The following is a 21,222-nucleotide window of genomic DNA, read 5'->3' on the forward strand; positions in this document are numbered from 1 at the left end:
AAGTGTATGGAGCCACAACACTGTCAATAAGATTTGGTATTGGAAAAAAAAAATGTGACTGTAGAAAAAGCTGCGGTGGCATTGAAACAAGTATTGGCATTGTAAAACAAGAATTGGCATTGTAAAAGGTTGTATTGAAAAATAAAATACAAACATTGAAAAAACACTATTTTCTTTAACCATACTTTTTTTTATTATGATGTCTTTTTCAATGCCAATCTGCAACATTTTTTTTACGCTTTCTCTTTTTTTTCGAGTTTCACGGTTTTTCAGTTTCAACTCGCTGGGTTTCAGTTTCACTTCTCCTTTTTTCAGTTTCAACTTATTGACAGTGTTTTAACGTGGAGGGGGGAGGGTTCGGGGGCGGGGTTAGGGGCGGGGCTTTGAGCGCGTGAACGCGCTAACAGCCTGCAGAGAGGAGGGGAAAGGAGCGCGGCCTCTGGCGGCTAAAGGCAATACTGTTCCGAATTCCTTGTGGCAGATTGTCCGAGAGACTCATGGATAAAAGTTCACCTGGAACTCCTAAACCGTCTGTAAGTCTGTGTTTTTCTACATATAACCTTGTGGCATTAAAACCGCCATGTTTGAAATTACTTTATGCATCATGTCATGCTACACTACACCACCCCAGGTATCCAACCATGAAATTTTAATGATTTTTTAAAATCGGCAATAATAGTCGACATTTCAATTTTCAAGGGAGTTTTATTTTGAAATGCAACATCAGATTTTGTTCAAAGTACTTTGGTTGGATACCTGGGGTGGTGTAGTGTCCCTTTAGAACTGGTCTGGTCCTGGGATAACAAACCGTTAATTTTTTATGATTCTTTATTTTAAGCCCTAAACCAGGTGTTGAGCAGCTTTTATTTTGAAGGTGACCAACGTAGCGGCATGTCGGCATGTTACCATAATGCACAGTATTAAAAATCGTTGGGGCGGATGGCTTGACTTCGTCTTTTCGAGTGGAGGCTGGCCTGACCGCAGTTCGAAACTGACAGTCTCCTCTTCCTGCTCTTTTGTTAAAACAGTTGGGGCGTTCTGTAATGACAATGCCCAAGCCAGCGTCACAAGTTATTTCTTTCTCTTCCCCATAACACTGTACCCTCGTTTCTTACAAAACTCCTTTAAAAAAATTTCACTTTACAACGCTCAAAGTAATCGAAATCTGCGTTACACGCCGCCATGTTTACCGAGCTGGGTAAACATAACCTTTGACCGGGACCAGCATGCCTTGCGCGCGCTTAGATTCCGATTCCATTAGCATGACATGATGCATAAAGTAATTTCAAACATGGCGGTTTTAACGCCACAAGGTTATATGTAGAAAAACACATACTTACAGGCGGTTTAGGAGTTCCAGTTGAACTTTTATCCACGAGTCTCTCGGACAATCTGCCACAAGGAATTCGGTACAGTATTGCCTTTAGCCGCCAGAGGCCGCGCTCCCTCCTCTCTGCAGGCTGTTAGCGCGTTCACGCGCTAAAAGCCCCGCCCCCGAACCCTCCCCCCTCCACGTTAAAACACTGTCAAGTTGAAACTGGAAAAAAAGTGAAACTGCAACCCAGCGAGTTGAAACTGAAAAGCCGTGAAACTCGAAAAAAAAGAGAAACCATAATTTTTTGTTTTTTTTTTGCAGATTGGCATTGAAAAAGACATAAAAAAAAATATGGTTAAAGCAAATAGTGTTTTTTCAATGTTTGCATTTTATTTTTCAATACAACCTTTTACAATGCCAATTCTTGTTTTACAATGCCAATACTTGTTTCAATGCCACTGCAGCTTTTTCTACAATGACATTTTTTTTTTCCAATACCAAATCTTATTGAGTGTTGTGGCTCCATACAAGTGCTGCTGCTCATGTCTGTATAAGGGACTCAGTCAAGTGTAAAAATATCACTCCTCTAGTCCTCATCACTTGGTCAGCTGAACTGATGCAACAGGCAAGTGTGTTGGGGTGGAGGAGTTCAGAGGGGTAAGGTAGTGCAAGAATCAATCTTAAAATGAACTCAAGCATACAGGCAGCCAGTGAAGAGAGGCAAGAATTGGAGTTGCATGTGTTGAGCACCATTAGGAGTTGATAGCAGCACTTTGGAGGAATGGGAGACTCTTGAGGACTGGCTGACTCCAAAATAAAGTGCATTACAGTAATCCAGCCGAGATGTAATGATGGCATGGGTTACACTGGTTACAACAGGGGTATCCAAGAGCCCTTTTAGCCATCCCATTTTAGATGTCTCAACACCCTCGAATCAAATGCGAAGCCTGATCATATCAGGTGTGTTGAGTGAAACATCTAGGAACAGACTGGATAGGCTTGGGCACCTCTGGTCTATATCATACAGTATCACGTTTTTAAATTAACCTTAGTCCAACAGCGAACACTATGGGTCCCCCCTCCCAATTTAAGACACCCATTTGTTCTATTTGAGTAAAACAATTTCAGGTTATAATGCGTCTGAGTAAGCAATTGAATACTGCCTCCCAAAAAAAAAAAAAAAAAAAAAAAAAAAAAAAAAAACCCCAACTATATCTATATATAGTAATTAAGATAAACTACTTCAATTTTGCACTAATGTACGTGTAAAATGCCACTCCAAAAAAAAAAAAAAAAAAAAAACTAACCAAGACAACAGTTGTAGATTTGATAGCTTTATTTCAAAGCAGTAGTTTTTAATCAGTCATTAAACAAGTAGGCATGGAGTTAGAACATCTGTATCAAAATACAGGCTCATTTAATAGTTGAATGCTTCAACCTGTAAGGAAAAACAAACAAGTCACCATTTCCACATTTTAGTTCTTGACTGGTTTTATGCATTTATGACACACAAAGTTCATGTGGTAAGAAAGTTTCCATTCTTACAATCAAAGTTGTATTCTGTCTCAGCCTGGTCACCTAAGGATGGGGAAGAGAGAAAGAATGAAAGAAGTTAAAAAAAAAAACAGCATCAACTTAAAATGGTCAACAGTTAGGCTGTAAAGTGTGTAATAAATGAGTGCACACTAGAGATAGACCGATATGCTTTTTCAGGGCCGATACCGATTCTCGGTAGTCAAGGAGGCAGATAACCGATATTTGAAGCAGATATTCATTTGCAGTAAAAGTTAAAATGTTGGCACCAAATTTTTGAATAATGCAAACCCTAACCGTTCTTTACAATGGATTCTCACACTACACTTTTCATTTTACATCCTTCTATCTGCAATAAGACGTTGGTGGCGGGGGGAGTTAAATGTGGGGGCCAATGTGACATTACCTTTTATAGCATTTGGGATACTTGTAGTTTTATTCTATAAATGTTATATTTTTATATTTTGAAGTAATAGGAGGAACCCTGTCATTCAAAATGTGCATCAGCTGTGGCATTACTTATTACTACAGCAAAAAAATAAAAAAATTCCATGAGAAAAACTATTCATCCCTGAACACCATACAGTTCTTGTAGACCTTATTATGATTATTGTTACCATATAGACAGTTTTGATAAGCTGAGGATCTTAAATCGAGAACAGCAATATCATGCTACTCCTCTCTACAAGAGAACTGTCAAAAGACACTTCATCATGTAGTTTACTGCCACTTAGGATGCCCCAATCAACGCAGAAAAAGGTAGAGTAAAATAACTTTGTTATAATAATAGTAAGAATAACTTGGTTAAACAGACATTGTTGCGGTGGACCGCTGCCAGTTTCTGCTGTTTAATGTGTTTTACACTTATAGACACGTGTGTGTGTATATGGGCACACTATTCGCTCACTACTGTATCACTTAATGGCACAGATGTACTTGTCTAAATAATAACTGGGCTGCAACATTGCTAATTCACATTAACAAGCACTATCTTAGCTGTCCACATGAATAGTTACTAACACACGAGAAAGTTATACAACACACCAAACATGAGCTCATTATTCAAAGTATGATGCACGTAACGAAATTACATCACTGAACATTAATTGCAGCCGTGTACGGCCGTAGATGTTACATATTAGTGGCATCCATTGAGAGGATAATGTCCCAACTGACGGCAGACATGACGTGAAAAGAGAGACAAAACGAGCAAATAAGCACACTATACTTTAGTGCACTTCTCTACTAATGCCAAACATACGGAAGAGAACACGTTTGTGTAGTTAAACGGTGTTTGAGACACTTAATTTGTTACGGAGCGGACTTTAACGAGGTGCACAACGAGCTGTCAATCAAATCGACGTCGAAGCTTAAGGCACACAATGGCAAACCAGTGCGACAAATAAACACAATATAAAGTAACTAAACGCTATTTAGTGTCACTGTGGCATCTAACTGCATAATAACCGCTATGCAACAAGTAGTGGACGTGACCCAGAATGCAATGTGTGCGTCACGAGAGGTAAATATAATGACATTACTCTACTCTTAACATGGAACTAGACAATATAATAATGACAACTGTTAATATTTGGAACCTTTCTAACAAACATTATTTACTTAAGTGAAAATGTGTGTGATTCCCTCCCCGAGTAGTTCAAGTAGCGAATTAGCTACTGGGTGTTAGCCTCCATGCTAAGCTGAACACACCACTGTTAGCTAGTGGGGATTCAATGCAAGGCAATGCAGCTCCATTCATATAGTGCATTTAATACACAACATAATTCAATGTGTTTAGCTTATCATGGTGAAAAGTTCAGCGGAGTCTCTTCTCTTTTAACTTACCTTCGAAGCATGTGTCTCACGTTGTAGGTGCGTGTGTGACCGTCTACTGTGATACACGGCATACACTACTGATTGGTTCTGGCTCTTGCACGGCTAACCAATCAAATGCTGCTATGGGCGTTACGTTGCTGGAGTTGGACTCCATAACAGACAGAGACGCTCTGGGCTGCATTCGAAGCGAAAAGACGGAGTTTTAAATGGATCGCTCATATTGGCCGTCAGATTAATAAAACAGACCGATACGTACCAATATGTCAAATATCGGCCCGACCGATTATCGGGCTCTCTCTAGTGCACACAGTCAAAGGTTTGTCAGAGTACTGAGTAAAAAGGGGATGATTTACTTGGCTGGTAGTAGTCATAGATCTTGATCACGGCTGGTTTCAAGTCCTGCACTGGAATTTCCTGGACCAGCTCCAAGTTGTGGTATATTGGTATATCGTTTGGTAGCTGTTGAGAGAAAGGCAACATGAATTCTCCAAATTATTGGAGGGGGGGGGGGGGGGATAGATATATATATAGATAGATATGTGTGTGTGTGTGTGAAGTTCAGCACTCATTACTCACAGACTCCAAATACACAAGCACACGATCGTCCTTCTGTTCAACACGATCAACCAGCAGAGCGCCTTGGAGCTGTGAGATGATAGAGATGTCAAATGACAAAATTTACTCCATTGCTAGACAGTACTGCTCCAGTAATTAGCCACTTACTCTCTGCAAAGACTGTGGGTATACTTGAAATCCAGACAGCAAATTGATTTCCAGGATCACCATGTTAGTATTGCTTTCCTTCCCACTGAACCTGTGGTAAACAGTTTATATAATGGAGGGGGGAAAAAAGAAAAAAAAAAGAAAAGAAAAGGGACTGTTAAGCAGGGAGATTCTTCAAGTGGACCTTAGTCCTGTTAAATTAGAGCTAAGCCATTATATACACACACACAACTTTTATCACAAAAATCGAGCGTCACAAGCCCATAGTTGAGTGATTGGCAACATGTTAGTCTACATCCTCTGGGCTTAGAAGAAACATGCATACAATATGTAACAGTTACTCAGGTGTTTACAACAGCATTTTTTGGTCCAAAACTGCTTTAAAATGACAATTACTTTAGTTGCATTTTTTGGGGGATATTTGTATGATTAATGCATTACTCTTATTCTTTTCCAATATACAATTCACTGCCGTTAGTCATTTTACAGCAAGTTAGGCCACCGCTATATTGATACACTGGCCAGTCCTGTGTTAAACCGTTTGACAAATCAATTTCTTACAGTGATTTCAGTCTCAGGTTGAGTTTAGGTCTGCCAGATGGATTGGTGCAGTTAGCCTCAGTCTGCACTGTGACACTGAGAGTAGAGACCTCCGTAGGTGTAGGAATGTTGTAGAAAAGAGTCATCTAGGAGTCAAGTATATAAAATTGTTAAACACCCTTAAAATCATAAACAAAAAACATGATAGTAAAGCCAATGACCAAGAGTACCATGACAAAGTCAAGTGTTCACTGACCTGCACTGAAGCGCATGCAGACCCTTTCACCTCCACGCTGTATGTTCCTGTGGTATCCTTCAGCACCTCTTCCTGGTAGAGCAGTTTGTTCTTCTGGTTTACTTCAAATGTCAGCTGGTCACTGGGAGCTGATGCAATCACTGTGCTGGAACCTCCTGGACTGAATACCAGAGCCGAGTACCGAGACATAGCCTGGAGGGCTGCCACTGTGTCCTGCAGTACAGTAGATTTGAGGGGGGGGGGGGGGGGGGGGGGTGTTCATCAGACTTGAGGATGTGTGCAATAGCATAATATAAAATAGTAATTGTAACTAGCTGTCATTTAGTCAACTACGCAATATTTAGGGAAATGATTTGTAACAATACTACAAAAAAAAAAAAAAGAAAAAAAGTTCATTAAAAATATTCAGGTTACATCACAGCCATGATGCAACAAATTTACAGTACATCCAAAAAGGTTTACAGTACATCATATACCATGACAGGTCATGTCCGTTCTAGCCAATTCATAATTTCCTTAAGGTTGTGTTTGTGCACATACTGGAGTTGAAGAGTAGCCTCCATAATAATTTTGGCGTTTCGTCAGCCATCTGATGATGCCGGCAGCGTAACCCAGTTCTTCAGCAGTGGGAGAGCTGCCAAGTTTAGCCAGGAGCACATAGGAGCTGATTTCCACAGACAGAGACTGACTGTCTTTTGTTATCTGGGACCAATGAATGAAACCATCTGGAAAATGACAAGCCACCCAAACAAACATGTAAAGCATTAGTTTGAGAAATTCTGTTCAAGATTAAATTTATCAGTGAGAAAAAGTTAAGTCTTAATTTATACAGTTTAACATGTCTGCTACTGAAGTTGGAATGAGTGCACAATTCGCAATAAATGTAATTTAAATGCTGCATATTACATTTTAGAGATATTTATTGCAATAATTTCCCATGAAAAGGGTTTACTTGCGTGCATTACAAGTTCTGTGTGGAAAAACTTAAAATTATGACAACCAGTACCTCAAAGATTTGATCCAACAAGATGACTGAAAAGATCAAATTTCAATTGTTCATTGTACTGTAGTTATGACCCACCTTCTTGTATTTTAACATTGTCCAAGTGCTGCAGAAGCTGAGATCGGTGCTCCTTATCTCCAGCTAAGGTAAAGACGTAGGCCAGCAGAGCTGTTGTGTAAGTGTTGCTAAGGTCACTCATGGAATCTTTCAAGCAAGACAGGCTCTGGGACACTGTGGCATCCTGTAATATTTTGAGGGTGGGGATGTTAATGATAAACCATGCTTAGATCCCGTTTCTGTGCAGTTACATCTTCCATTAAAACTTTAAATTTGGTTTGAACAGATTTAGAAAACACTAAGCTTCATGGTTTTTTTTTCCTCGAGTCAGACAAAAACTAGAAACAGCGTGTATTGTTTTTAGGATTAGTATTTAAAGTCCATAGATGGCCAAAGCCACTTCTGGACTTTCGGCACTGTTTAAAATACAATACTGCATACAGGGAGAGGAGCAGGCACAATGCAACAGTTCACTCTTTGCAAAATTGATCCTTATTTTTACTGTAGGGTAAAAATGAAAAGCTCAAATTGGAGAAAGTTAGTTACTCACATTAACTGATTTACCCATCTCCAAAAAGGCAACAGTGATATAAGCGGTGAGAGTCACTTCATCTGAAACGCCACCCTGTAGAGGGACATGCCATCAATCAAATACTGACAAAAACACACACAAAACAAAAAAAATCAAAAATCTCATACCTTCATTCTGTTATTAAAAAGTTTTCCTGAAATTTGGAAGCAACCATTTTCTTTTTGCTTGCTTTTCAACCACGTCTCAGAAGTTTCAATATTGTCAGGGTCAATGTAAATGAAAGATTTTGCTTTTGCAAAAGATCGCATCACAAAAGCAGTCAACCTGGGGGCAGGGGAAGACAAGACAAAAAAGAAAAAAGAAAAAAAAGCACTATGGTGTAAAGTAAAATGAATCTAATTTGTGTGCAGTTACACATTATCATGCAATTCTAATAGAGCACTGTTGAAGTTCTTTTCTCACCAAGTGTTTTCCACGCCAGTCCCAAAAGTGCTATATCCTCCACTGGAATGCTTGTAGTTAAGTTGTCTCTGGTAGCCTGAGCAATAATAGAACATGCATGACAGCCTTCAGAATACTGTACATTAGTCATCCTGAGTGATTAAATGCATTCAAGGTTTGTTAATGTGTTTGATTTGGCATGAATTTTCATAAATTCAAAGCCAACAATTAGAATGCAGTATGTAATATTTGCATGTCATGCCTTCAGTTGTCAAAATGTAGCTAAACTTCCCATACGTCTGTCACATACTATAGATGTCCCATCATGTTCTGTAGTGCTGCAAGTTGATGCAGCATGCAAGAGGAACAGTACGTGTTGTGCCACATATGCTAGGTGTTTTTCCACTTATAAAGCATCGTTGCACTGTGGTTAAGCCTTGGCAGGAGATGCAACATTAAAAACTTCAAGAATCATGCCCATTGAAACAAAAATGTTGGTTTCATACAAGTGACTCACCATTGGTCAGGAAATTGAGAGCCTTTTCCTCAACGTCTGGAGTCAGCTGCTGTGTATCTTTCAGGTACTGCAATATGTAAATGTTTGGTGCAAACAGTGCCATGTTCTGTTCTCCGCAGCCATACGGCATCCTCAACAGGCCATCAAGGTTCTTCAACGCCCGGCCTAAAATGTCACCTGCACAAAAACATTGACTCAGTTACTTGCATGCATCAGCGGGGCAGTGACACGCTAGCTACTCTGTGATCATGAATGTTCACTCAACATTTAACAAAACCTTGCTATTCAGGATTATTGGAGGGGGGGGGGGGGGGGGGTCACTTGGACACAAATTCCAGGGTACTCAGTAGTATTCATCAAAAGTATAAATACCATATTTTCCAAAGGAATTTGTCCAAAATTTGAAAATATGAATTTCCAACAAAACAATATTTTCAAGTTATCAATACATGTTCTGCTACTGAACCCTGCATACAGGAATGCCAACATTCACTTTCTAAACAAGGCTGTGTACAGTTAGACATAAAAATTTAAATTATGACTAAAGTAATTAAAACTTTTTTTTTTAATATAGTTTACCCAGGACAGATATTAGACCACGTGATGATCTATCAATTGCATTTGTAGGTAGCTTCAATTCCACTTCCTCTTTCAGACTGCCTCCTGTTGTGTAGATAGAAAATTCAGTTGAGTCAACCTTTATCAAAAGTAAAATTGTAACTTGATTTCAGGACTTTAGTATATCAGCAATGAAGATAATACTGAAATGTAACCACCCAAAAAAACACTTTCAAGTGAACGCCAGCTATGAAGCATTTCCTAAAACCTTTGCGCACCTGAAATGATCTTGTGTTCAGCTTTTGGGGTCATCTCATTGTCCAATAAAAATTAAATGGGGTACTCTCACCAAATCTACCTTTTTTTTTGCTGATAAGCGGGTGTCTACATTTCCTGGTCATTATAGTGCACGTTTGTTGAAAGCATGAATTTGGGGTAAACAGTCTATTTGGTGCCATCTTCCGGTTAAACAGAATTTGGCTGTTCTTGCCCACTTTGGACTAGCAGACTTAACACTTCCATGAGACTGATGCAGTCGCTCTGCTGCATACTTGCCTCCTTAGCAAGTTGTAGTACCATTTTCCAAACATCTTTGTACCGATTTTCAGGTTGGCTAAAAGCAAGTGTAGTTACCAGCATAGCTTTTGTAAAGAAATTTAGATGTAATTTTCACTGCTGCAGTCAATCACAGCCAGCCAGACCACACCCAAATATTAGTGAGGGGTGGAGCAAGAGTCTGGTTTGAACTACACTAAGGAATTGATCTCACTGTTCCAATATGTTTGGAGTAGTTTTGATAAATCTGTCTGCTTCAGATCCCCAATGTCTTTCATAATAGTACATTTTAAGCCATTGTTGACAATACAACTGAACTGACCTTTAGGGCACAGCAACAAGTTGTGGGTCTTTGTAACCTCTGTTCCCTCAGCCTTTGGAGGGGGGGAAGTTACATATGACAATGTGAAATTTTAGAAAATCCCCCCACAAAAATCAATATCTAAAATCCAAAAATGAGGTACTGACCTTCACAATGAGAGGGCGTGTGACCACATCGATACGACCCCTGTCTGGTACACTCACTATCTCATTGTCGCAAGAAGCATGGGATGCTACAGCTTCAGCAGTCACAGTCACGTTCACAACCCCTAGAAGGAAACAATTACCAATATGCATGAAATTTGCTGCATCACTGTCATCTTATCAAAAGTAAAGATTAAGCTGAGGTAGAAATCCTCCATGTAATGATTTGCACCTAATGTGGAAGGAGCCAAATTCCATCTGAAGGTCTTGCGCTCATTGCCACATAGGCAAGTATTGTACTGGTCACCAGAAAGGGGGGTGAGGGTATAATCGACTGAGGGAGTTGGTGTCACACTGACCTATCGACACACAAAAGTTTAACAGCAACATCAATTGTATACTCAGTCACTGAACAGGGTTAAAAAAAAAAAAAAAAATTACCATGATGCATTTGGAGAGGAAGTTGAAGGTGGTGGCTTTCAGCTCGAAGTGTTCCCCACGTTTGATGGAGTAGGGCAGAGTGAGCTCAAGGAAGAAGGGCTGGAAGACAGTTAACTTTTCACGAGGGGCCAAGCCAAAGCCCTCCTCAGGGGACAGGCAGAAAGTCTCTGTCTCCCATGTGGTAATTGTGTCTGGGGCAGTTAGGGACACGTCCTTCATGCCAGAATTTCTGATGAACCAAAAACAAAGATTGCAGTGAAAATTAAATGGGCACAAGCGTCCAAAGTTTCTGAAAATGGGGGGAGGTGACAAGTTGATTGTTCTTGCAACTGAGGCTCACCCAACTTGCACCAGGTCCCACAACCACGTCTCTGGGAAGAATGTGCGAATGGTTTGAACTGGGGCGGCCCCGCCCATACCACCTCCCAAACCAGCAACAGCAGAAGGAGCTGCCATTGCATCTACAGTTTCATACCTTAGAGCAATACCTGGACCTGGAATATTTATATTAAAAAAATAAAAAAATAAAAAAAAATCCATCATCAGATTACGGATAGATTTGATGCTTGGGCAGGCATAGAATCAGCATATTACTCACCGTAGAAACTGTGATGGTATTCTCTATCCATATACTTCAGGCATGATGGCACCCTGATTTGCAAATTTGTTGCCATCTTCAACCCATTATTCTAGAGAAGAAAAAAAAAAAAAAAAAAAAAAAAAAAAAACTTTTAAATTCCATTTTGTTTGTACATAATTGTGATAAACTTACCTGGAAAACTGTATGAGGATCATTGATGTCATGCCCAGGATATGGCATAATTGATCTTTTAGGTCTGACATCTAAACAGTCCACAGGATCCTCAACTTTGTATGGAATGTATGTTGATCTTATAGTAGGCAACAACTGAAATATCTGGTTAAATAAAAAAAAATAATTTTTTTTTTTTTTTTTTTTTTAAAGTTTAAAATACAAAGAACCAACACATTTTATAGGACCCTTTATAGGCCAGTCAAAAAAAAAAAAAAAAAAAAAAAAAAAAAAGATTTGGAACAACTACAACTTTCTGAACAAGTTGTGTCTGCTTTGTACACAAAAGCCAACAAAGGCTGCATATTGCCCTCTGATTATTCAGCCACCGAGCACACTGGATTCATACTATTTATATTCTGAGTCATGCCACTTTAAGCATCACAAAATACTCATGGGAAACATAACAGGGTGGGAGAAGGGCATCCGTTATGTCACACCCCTAGACTGCCATTACAATTTACACAAGTATCATTCCAGATTGGATAATTCCTCTGAAGGCCAAATAATCCAAGGACTCTGGCTTTACATGCTGTTGTGTCCATTTGCAAGTAGGGAGGCAGAGAAGTTGGATATTTGAGTACCACAATGTGAAATTCAACGGGATATTTGTATTTATATAAATGCAGGAGTCCCCACCCCCCACACTAGACTATAGACGACTGCTGCAGTTACCTTATCTGCCGCCAAAGTTTTTCCAGGTTCTTTGATGAGGACACTCTGGTCAACAATGCTCACTCCGCACAGAGAGTTTGGCTGGGTTGTCAATTGCAAAGTGGTTTGTTCACCTGGGACAGCTGAAGATGGACAGAATTCCATAGAGACCTGTTCCACACCAAAACACACCCTTTAGCATTCATCCAACTGGAGTAATAGCAAAGCCAATTCCAATAAAGACGGGATTTTGCCAAACCTAAATAGAATACAATGATCTGAAAAAGCATGCTCAACCTATATTTAATTGAATACAATAAAGACAATATTTCATGTTCAAACTGAAACTATTGCTTTTATCAAATAATCACTTGAAAATGATTTACATTCCAGCTTAATAGATAACACTTACCTTGTTCCTGAAGCATTTCTCAGTGGTGAAGTGTTCACTGTGGGCAATCACTCTTTCACTAGGAAGCACAGCATATGCAACTACCTGGACATCGGGCGCCATGTCAGGAGACACTTTCAACTCGAACGTCAGCTGGCCCTCAGTCACTAAAAGTCATTTAGTTAGGAATAAATAAATTTAATTGTAGTGAAGTGACTTTCAGAAACCTACTTCAGCAAGAAATTTATATTTGAGTTAGGTCAAAATGATTTACTGGTAGGAAAAACGCAAACAACTTAGTCTCTGAACTCAATGCAATGACGTTGCACACCTGATTTATCCTCAAGGGCAATCTGTTTGGCTCCTTGATACACAATTGCGCCTCTCGCAAGGACCTGGATTATTTAAAAGCACGAGAAGAATGTTACATAACTTTCAAAAGCTACGACAGGCATTTATGTCAACCATTTCATAAAACGTGTCAATTTATATGTAGATTTTAGCCTCGTTTGTAATCTCTAAAAAAAAAAACTCCACTCACCAGATATACAAGATCGGCAGAGCCCTGAGACTCTCCAACTACAGTATATTGAATGGTGACATCTTCATCTTTGTCGCAAGGAATTGAGTCCTTTTTCATCACCACCAGGTAACTGACTGTCTTTGTATCAGGAGAAGGTTTTTGAACTGGAGAAGCTGTGTGCTCTCCATTCTCATAGTATGGGGCTCTATACTCATAATCCAGGTTTGGTGTGGCACTAACCTAAATTTAGACAAAACATATTGACAAATAGCTTCACAACAATATCTTGTGTGGTTCTTTTGCTTAGACAAAAAAAAAAAAAAAAAAAAAAAAAAAAAAAAAAAAGACCCCCATTCAAAACTGCTTTCCATTACTTTTTCCACCTCTAGTGTTATATTATGGCACCAAGCACTGTGTTGAATCAATGGCATTCAAGTCTACAAAAACAAAATACTTTGAGCATGTGAAGTTTACCATCACCATTTTATGATTTACTTGTGCATTATCTAAAGATTATATCTACAAGTTCATATTTGGCTAACATCCAGCCATACAGAATCTTACATGTGCTCAATTTAACAGATTGCATAAATGTGCTTTTATGCCAACAGGCACAAATCAATTGCTTTGTTACTTACATGGAGGTGAATGTCTCCCATGTGGTCAGCAGTGCTGATTGAGAATTCAGCAAAGCCATTCGGGTCAGTGGTGAGGTTTTGTAGGAGCTTCGGTGACCATCTCTCCCCCTCCACCAGGTACAGGTCTTTGCCATCAATGGGAGTGTTGTTGAAGTGAACCGCTTTAACCTGTGAGAAGCACAAAACGCTTTCAGATCATGTCAAGTTCCAAGTCCCGGTGTTTGTTTTAGACTTACTTTTCCTTCCAGTTTTGACGCAGCCTCATAAATCTTAGGTGTGTCCTCAAATGACAGCTTTCCAATTACATATGAAATCTGTATTCTTTTGTATTGTGGCTTTGCAATAATACCTGTCCAACGTGACAAATCTGTTTCACCATGAACCCGAATATATCCCATCACGTTTGACTTAGTTTTTTTTGGTACAAATTGCCATTCAAAATGTTTAAATACTTGCCTGTCCCCTCTTCTTCCATCTCAGCATGGACTTCCAGTGCATCTTGTACAGCTTTTTGGTCAATTTTTGTGAATGTGGACATCTCCATGACAAAGGTGGCACATCCTGTCATATTTGTCTAGAGTACAAAAATAGCCCTCCAGTCATTTTCAGCATATATTAAAATTTTAAGTTAATAAAAAAAAGAAACTATTGCTAAAATTACCTGTTTAGTATCCTCGTAGCAAGGGGCAGCTACAAGAGGGACCCCATCTTCATCATTGTTGTTATAAAGATAGGAGTAGAGTGGGCGACACACCTTAAGTTTGGCACTGCCAGGCACAGGCTGTCCGTATGTGTACCTATCAATGTGAAAGTATAAAACCATGTAGATCGGTTAAAAAGCATTCAACAAATATCAAAAATCAAATTTCATGCCACCAACAGTACTCACTTTGAACATACTTCAATGGTGATGTCATCTTCTACAATAACCACTTCATTTGGTCCATTTATTTTTGTATCAAATTTTGGCAAAACTAGAGAAACCATTGGGTACAATATTTGTTCAGTCCAAATACAATGTGAGATTGGAGGAAAAACAAGGACATGTTTCATACCATATTTCTCCACCTTGAAGTTGTGGTATATTCTCTCATCACCAACTGACACAATTACTTGGTAGCCACCTTGCCGTGCCTCAGAGTTCAAGGAGTAAGACAGTTGCAAGATTGCATTGCTGGATGTTTCGTTTAACCACTGTCCAATGCGGGTGTTGCTAGGATTCTGTAACATTAAGGGGAGCGCCATAATTGTGCTACATCAAAGTAAAGAGTTGAACTTCTACTTTTAAATTTGTACTGTTGTTTTGCTGCTAAAGCACATGCAATTTAAGGGGGGGGGGGGGGGGGGGGTATATATTTAAAAAAAACAAAACATTTTGCATTAACTTGATTACCAGTATTCACATTTTAATGTTTGGCCTACTTGTCAAGCTGGAGTTTACTGCATTTGGTGACGTCATGTGCCATACTGCTCTAATAATTGAGCAGTGAATTTCAGTGGCAGGCACAATTAATGGCTGTAGTTGAACTTTTATTCAATCTTACCTGAAGTTCTATGGTGTCGTACTGCAAAAAACAAAAACATTGCATTAAGTTCCATCTTCGTATCAAATCAAGTATAGAATGTGTTGCCATGACAAATTTAACCTTCAGTTTTCACATGAATAGTATTATGAAAAAAAAAAAAGTTATAAAATTGTACTAGACATTGAGTCAATTTGACAATTTTATTATTTATGCAATATAAATAGTCAAATATCCCATGCAAAGTTTCTTAAAAAAAAATTAAAAAAATTCGCTCAAGTCAAGGTATATTCACACAAGTATACAAGAGTCATTAGACTTCAGAAGTTCAACACTAAAACATGATCAAAGGTTGTTGAATATTAGTAATGTCAGGTTTACATAAGCTACTTTATTGATATTGTCATGAGGAGCCCACCATTTCAAAGGCCAGGTCAGTGACCACATCCATATTTGACAGTATTACACAATTTTCATCCTACCTCCACTGGCTAGTTTCTGATTTGTTACTACTGAGAGACAAGTGCGATTTGAAACCAACAGGAAAACTGGGTGAAATACTCACCATTTGAACAGCTGGTCTGAACTTTGTATCCAAAGAAACAACTCTGAAGTGCACTGAGAGGAGAATAGAGAGTGATATAGGTACTTGCCAATTTCTTATGTTTTTTAAAAAAAAAATAAAATAAAGTACTTTATTGCAGACAATGGATGATCTGTTCAGTTACCAGTTTGTCCTGGGAGGTAGATGGGTTTGTCGGTCTGGATGAAGGTCATTGTCCGTTTGAACACTTGGATCATGACCTTCCTGACCTCTCTTGAGTAAAATGTTGCACCTTGTACTTTCACAACCATATGTTGCACCTCCTCATTGCCTTTAGGAATAGGAACCTTGATGGCCAATAGGAGAAAAACATGTTATATATATTTAAAAAAAAAAAAAAAAGTGTACACTGAAGGCTAAAACTGTATAAATTTTACATCACCTATTATTTTATAATGCAACTTCACCAGTATGTTTTCACTCATAAGGATATTTTAAAATGGTAAAGTTTTAATGAACAGTTTAACAACACTCTTTTGGGGGACGGGCGGGTCGGATAAGCAGCTTTTATTTCAGTCAGTTAGAAAACTGGTAGGTTTGAACTCATATTTGGGGTGGGAGAAAGACATTTTAGAGACGCATAAACTAATGAAAAGCATTTCTTTGACCTTAAACTTGAAGCACTTGTGAAAGTCTTCACGGGACTCTTCTTTGAACAGGGTCTTGTTCTCATCTTTAGAGTTCAAAAAGACAGTCATTGCCAGCGTCTCGTTGGGGTGCAGCAGACTGGCACAGAAATGAGTTTCAGCTTCAGCTTCCAGAATCGCAGGAATTCCAACCAGGTAACTTCTACATTCATACAAACAAAGACAGCATCTCAATGTGTAACAAGAACCGAAGAACAAAATAAAGTGAGTCATCAGGATATAAACTTACGGTCCTGCCTCTGCCCAAGCCACGAACATCGAGCTCAAGATGACACACCATGTCCAGCTCCATGACGGATTCCCAACACCACCCATGATTGACTAGGACGATCCTCAATGTCTGCATCGGCTAAATAGCCACTGACAAACATCCACCCACATGTTACACACAAGCATATTGCAACCGCCCCCTCAACCCACACACAAAATGGTGGGGGGAAAAAAAAAAAAAAAAAAAAAAAAAAAAAAAAAAAAAAGAGAGTTCCAAGTACCTCAAAAGACTACCAATGATTGACTGATGTACAATTTAAAAATTGGGTTGCATTACTATACAATAGGCAGCAAATGTCACAATAAGGAGATTCCAGTGATACTACACATTTTTACATTTAGGGGTGTTTCCCAGCACAACCCCCCCCCCAAAAAAAAAAAAAAAAAAATTAGTTGACTTTGCCTCCTGCCATTGGCTGGTAGTCAGTATAGTAGACTCATGCTCTTCACAGGGTTAGGGAGTGGACTGGCCCATGAATAGGAAATGTGGCACATAAGCAGTTCAGAAAATTAATACACAATTAATAAAAAAAAAAAAAAAATCGATCAATCACGCATTTATAGAATTTGAGTTATGCAGCAAAATCCTGCTTTTTGTCAACTAATGACAGTTGCTTCGGGGTTCAGGTAATGGCCAATCACAGCTCAGCTTCAGCAAACTGGTGATCCTGCATGGTTACCTGAGCAACTGATGCCATTTTCAGTCAACAGAAAATTGTAAAATGGCTACGCTCTAAAATTGATTTTTTTTTTTTTTATAGATTTTTGCTGCTTGACTTGTATTCCACAATAATAATCAGAATCCTGCATCAAGACTAGTGGGGCTGCGTAGAGCAAATAACTTATGGGATAGCTTCTCTGTAAGAGATTTCTATCAAATGTTTAAAATCTGAGTTGGCCTACATTGGTCTACCACATGGTTAAACAGAAGCTGTAGTGCCTAGCTTGACCACAACCTGAGATAGACCCCTGAACATAAAAAACTTGTGAGGCAATCAAGCATTTTGTCATACCACTACACAAACAGTACACCAAGACAAGTTGATAATGAATACTGACAAAATGTACTGTACAAGAGCATGATATGATGGCACAGAATCTGCTTGCCACTGATGACATACAGCTTGTTTTGAAGATTATTATCTTGAGCTGTAGTGACTGCTTTCAATTGCTGGGGAGATTTACTTTGATATCAAAAACATGCCGATTACTGCGTGCAAACCCTTGCACAGTCAAACTGAAAAACTGATCATCTACATACGGTACATGCTTTCTTCTTCAGTATTATGAGAAAGTGCATCAAAACCCTTTTACTGGTAGCCTATATGTGGAAAAAAAGTCAAACTTTATACTACATAGAAAACACGCACTGTTAAGTAATGAGCAACTGCTCCAATGTTGCCCTTTACTCAGTTTGATGTGCAAATAGCTCTATGGCAGACTTAAAAAACAAACAAACAAAAAAACCTTAAAACTAACTGACCAAAGTTGTCAAACAATGCTGATATAGTGCAACACGGGGGTGGCGGTTTAAACCAAGTTCACTACTACAAGTATTGCATGACAGTGCACTTGTAACCACTAATACTAGTCCCCCCCCCCAGTACTGTGCGGACGGCCAAATTAAACACCAGACCGACTCTTCAATCCCATTTCAGTATCCTGTAATGGCAACATGGCCTAATCAGACCTATTGGGCAACCTAAGCTCACAGGTCAAAAACTGATAATTGCATCACTGAGTACAAACACTTACTCATCCATTCAGGAGTTCGACCATGTCACAGTTTACATTGAACAACAAGTCACTTTGCGGAAAGCGAAAAATTGACCGTATTGGTTTGTGTCACAATTCATACACACATTTCTCCAATTTCCTGAGCTAGACATCTTTTAAAAACGCTCAAGTGAATCACGCTGAGAGCAGCCAAGACTAGTGTGCCATTTCAACTTTTTACACATATTGGTGACTGATGAAGTGTTACACTGTCATCACTCGGCCAGGGAACTCTGGTCCTTGAAAGCCGCTGTCCTGCCTGATTTCTCTGTCTCATTCCTCCAACGTAAAAGACTCAAATGATCAGCTCATCGCCAAGCTTTGTGGAAGCCAGATAACGATCCTGTTCATCAAATCAGGCGTGTTGGTGAAGGATGACAGAAAACGGACAGGACAGTCACTCGAGGACCATGGTTCCCTACCCCTACACAAGACCAATAGAAACACTGACATGTCCAGTGTAGTACAGTAAGTGGTTACATTTCAAGTCACATGGTTTTAAAATAAAAAAACAGAAGAGTGGAATTAAGAATGAAATGGATCATGCATCCAAACAGTTTTGGTTAGGTCAAATGAAGGAAAACTTTCCTTTTGAAGAATCACAATTTTAAAATTTAACACTTCCATAGCGACTAGCTCTATAAAGAACATCTTAGCCCAGTCAGCTGGTCTAACCTCAAGCAACCACAAATCTACTGTATTACAGGTTAAAATGCTAGTGCTTGCATGTGGCCGAGACCAAACAAGGGGTGAGCGGAGATCATCACAGGAGTCAAGATTCTGATTATGAGAAGGGTCAAGTCCAGGCAACAATGCTTGGATAACAAGGACAATCTCCAGGCTCCCAACAATTGATTCAAAAATGAGGCTATTCGTTAGGTAACAGGTCAACTTCAGGCGTCATTACAAGCTGGGGTGCATATTGCTAGTTAATGGAGGATTGCCAATCTCAATTGACTGACTTAATCTCCTCCGAAGCCTTAAACCATAATAGAGTATACAGTAATAACGTTAAAAAACAACAACAACAACAACAACAACAACTCATGAAGTAGACTAATAAATAGATCTTAGTCAAACACATTGCATTTCACATTGTGATGTGACGTCATTGTGAGCCACAGGATGGCGCCATAGCGCTAAAACGGTATTTGCGTTCATTTTAACGCAATTAAGATCCTTTGGGACTGTCAGCAACCGTGAACAGATGTTTAGTGATTTAAAAATATATATATATATTATTTTTTTTTAAATGTTAAATTATTTTTTTCAATTATGCACCCAAGACAATCAGAGGTACGCCAGAACCATAACAGGTTTTAAATTCTAGGATTTATGATGATCCCAGCGTGATTCCCCCTCCCCAAAAAATGTTCGTCTGCAGGGTGCCTTGATTCATCCCACAAGACACGATTTGATATTACAAGTTGAACGTGCAGACACTTTTATTATTATTATTTTTTTCCCTCCCAAACCTTTTCCTAACTCTACAACACTTGAGCCTTAACAAACCTCTCGAATTCATAGCAGTGAAGAATACAAATTTTACTTACCAGTTTTCGAGCAAGAGACCACACTGGGGGCTTGTGACTGCGGCTGAATCAATAAGGGAAGCTGCTCACGTCGCCTTTTAGGCGAGTACTTAATTGTTCTACAGGTGTCTTAATTGACACACCTGTCCTTTGATTAGACCTGTTCCGACTCAGCTAGCTCCGTCGCAATGGGCTCTTTGCACAAATCCACTACTTCCTGAACTCAACACCACTCCTTCATTTCCTGTCTTTCATGAGTGGACAATCTGATTAATCCAGGTGTGCCTGATCTCAGTAACTACAACAGCATTGGCCAGACACACCTGGACTAATCAGTTTGTCCACTCATGAAAGACAGGAAACAAAGGTGTGGTATTCAGTTCAGGAAGTAGTCGAGCTGTGCAAAGAGCCCATTAGCTGCCGGATACAAGTCACTCGAGAGTTGAGTGACGTCATCACTTTTAAGTTATATATTTGTCATTGGTTTTTGTAGATTGATGGAAAACTAATTTTTCACACTTTCTCGTATACTGTAAACCTAAAAGTTACATGTTAAGGGATACTATTTATATGTCATCAGTTGATGTGCAATGTTGCGTTTGGGCCACAGTGAGGCGCTAGGACACTGAATATGGGACTTACGTCACCGCGCGCACACTACTTTTACTTCCGTGTATTATGTTGATTCATTTACAAAAAAGGAAAGTTGTTTACAGAAGGTAGATCTAGTCCTATTATTTATCTTAAAATCAGTAGTATGAAGTTACAAATTGCAAAACCTTGTTACTGTAGCCGACCTGCAGAGAAGAATGTTTTTAACACACGTGCCAAATTTGATTGAGAAAAAAACTAAACAAAATCGCTAAGGAGCCTCATTAAATTTGAAATAATACACATACAAAATGCTCAAGCATGCAGATTCATTGATTAGTAAGACGCGCTAATCAAGACTTCGATTGTTTGTTCCCTTTTAGAATATGTAGCAGAAAATCATAAAAGTGATGGTTTATGTTTCAAGAATTTTGATGCCTAAATGTCCGTCAAGTCTGGAATGACCCACATGAAATCAGACTTCAAAATG

The 21,222-nt window shown here is 39.1% G+C and overlaps 1 protein-coding gene across 2 annotated transcripts; it reads right to left on the minus strand.

Moving 5' to 3' along the window:
* Positions 1 to 2,633: 2,633 nt before the first annotated feature.
* On the minus strand, positions 2,634 to 20,328 carry LOC144033799 (alpha-2-macroglobulin-like). Of its 2 annotated transcripts, XR_013288071.1 has the most exons (38): positions 20,163 to 20,328; positions 16,793 to 16,923; positions 16,525 to 16,705; positions 16,041 to 16,203; positions 15,878 to 15,930; positions 15,334 to 15,354; positions 14,845 to 15,010; positions 14,679 to 14,763; positions 14,451 to 14,586; positions 14,246 to 14,363; positions 14,026 to 14,138; positions 13,790 to 13,957; positions 13,170 to 13,391; positions 12,960 to 13,023; positions 12,650 to 12,795; positions 12,259 to 12,408; positions 11,545 to 11,688; positions 11,371 to 11,461; positions 11,113 to 11,266; positions 10,773 to 11,001; positions 10,564 to 10,690; positions 10,335 to 10,456; positions 10,189 to 10,240; positions 9,333 to 9,416; positions 8,754 to 8,930; positions 8,258 to 8,333; positions 7,963 to 8,119; positions 7,814 to 7,888; positions 7,285 to 7,447; positions 6,744 to 6,928; positions 6,204 to 6,416; positions 5,969 to 6,093; positions 5,408 to 5,498; positions 5,261 to 5,329; positions 4,941 to 5,143; positions 4,694 to 4,859; positions 2,861 to 2,893; positions 2,634 to 2,753 (listed from the first exon to the last, which is right to left on the minus strand). XR_013288071.1 is itself a non-coding variant. In XM_077542142.1 (37 exons), the coding sequence occupies exons 2-37, from the start codon at positions 16,876 to 16,878 to the stop codon at positions 2,749 to 2,751; spliced, it is 4,350 nt and encodes a 1,449-aa protein (XP_077398268.1). In that variant the 5' UTR covers positions 16,879 to 16,923; positions 20,163 to 20,328; the 3' UTR covers positions 2,634 to 2,748. The 2 variants fall into 2 exon arrangements, 1 of the variants encoding a protein (XP_077398268.1); XM_077542142.1 differs by lacking the exon at positions 4,694 to 4,859 and having other exon boundaries at positions 5,038 to 5,143.
* Positions 20,329 to 21,222: the final 894 nt, after the last annotated feature.

This window comes from Festucalex cinctus, chromosome 13, assembly GCF_051991245.1.
Source record: "Festucalex cinctus isolate MCC-2025b chromosome 13, RoL_Fcin_1.0, whole genome shotgun sequence".
NCBI classification, from domain to species: Eukaryota; Metazoa; Chordata; class Actinopteri; order Syngnathiformes; family Syngnathidae; genus Festucalex; species Festucalex cinctus.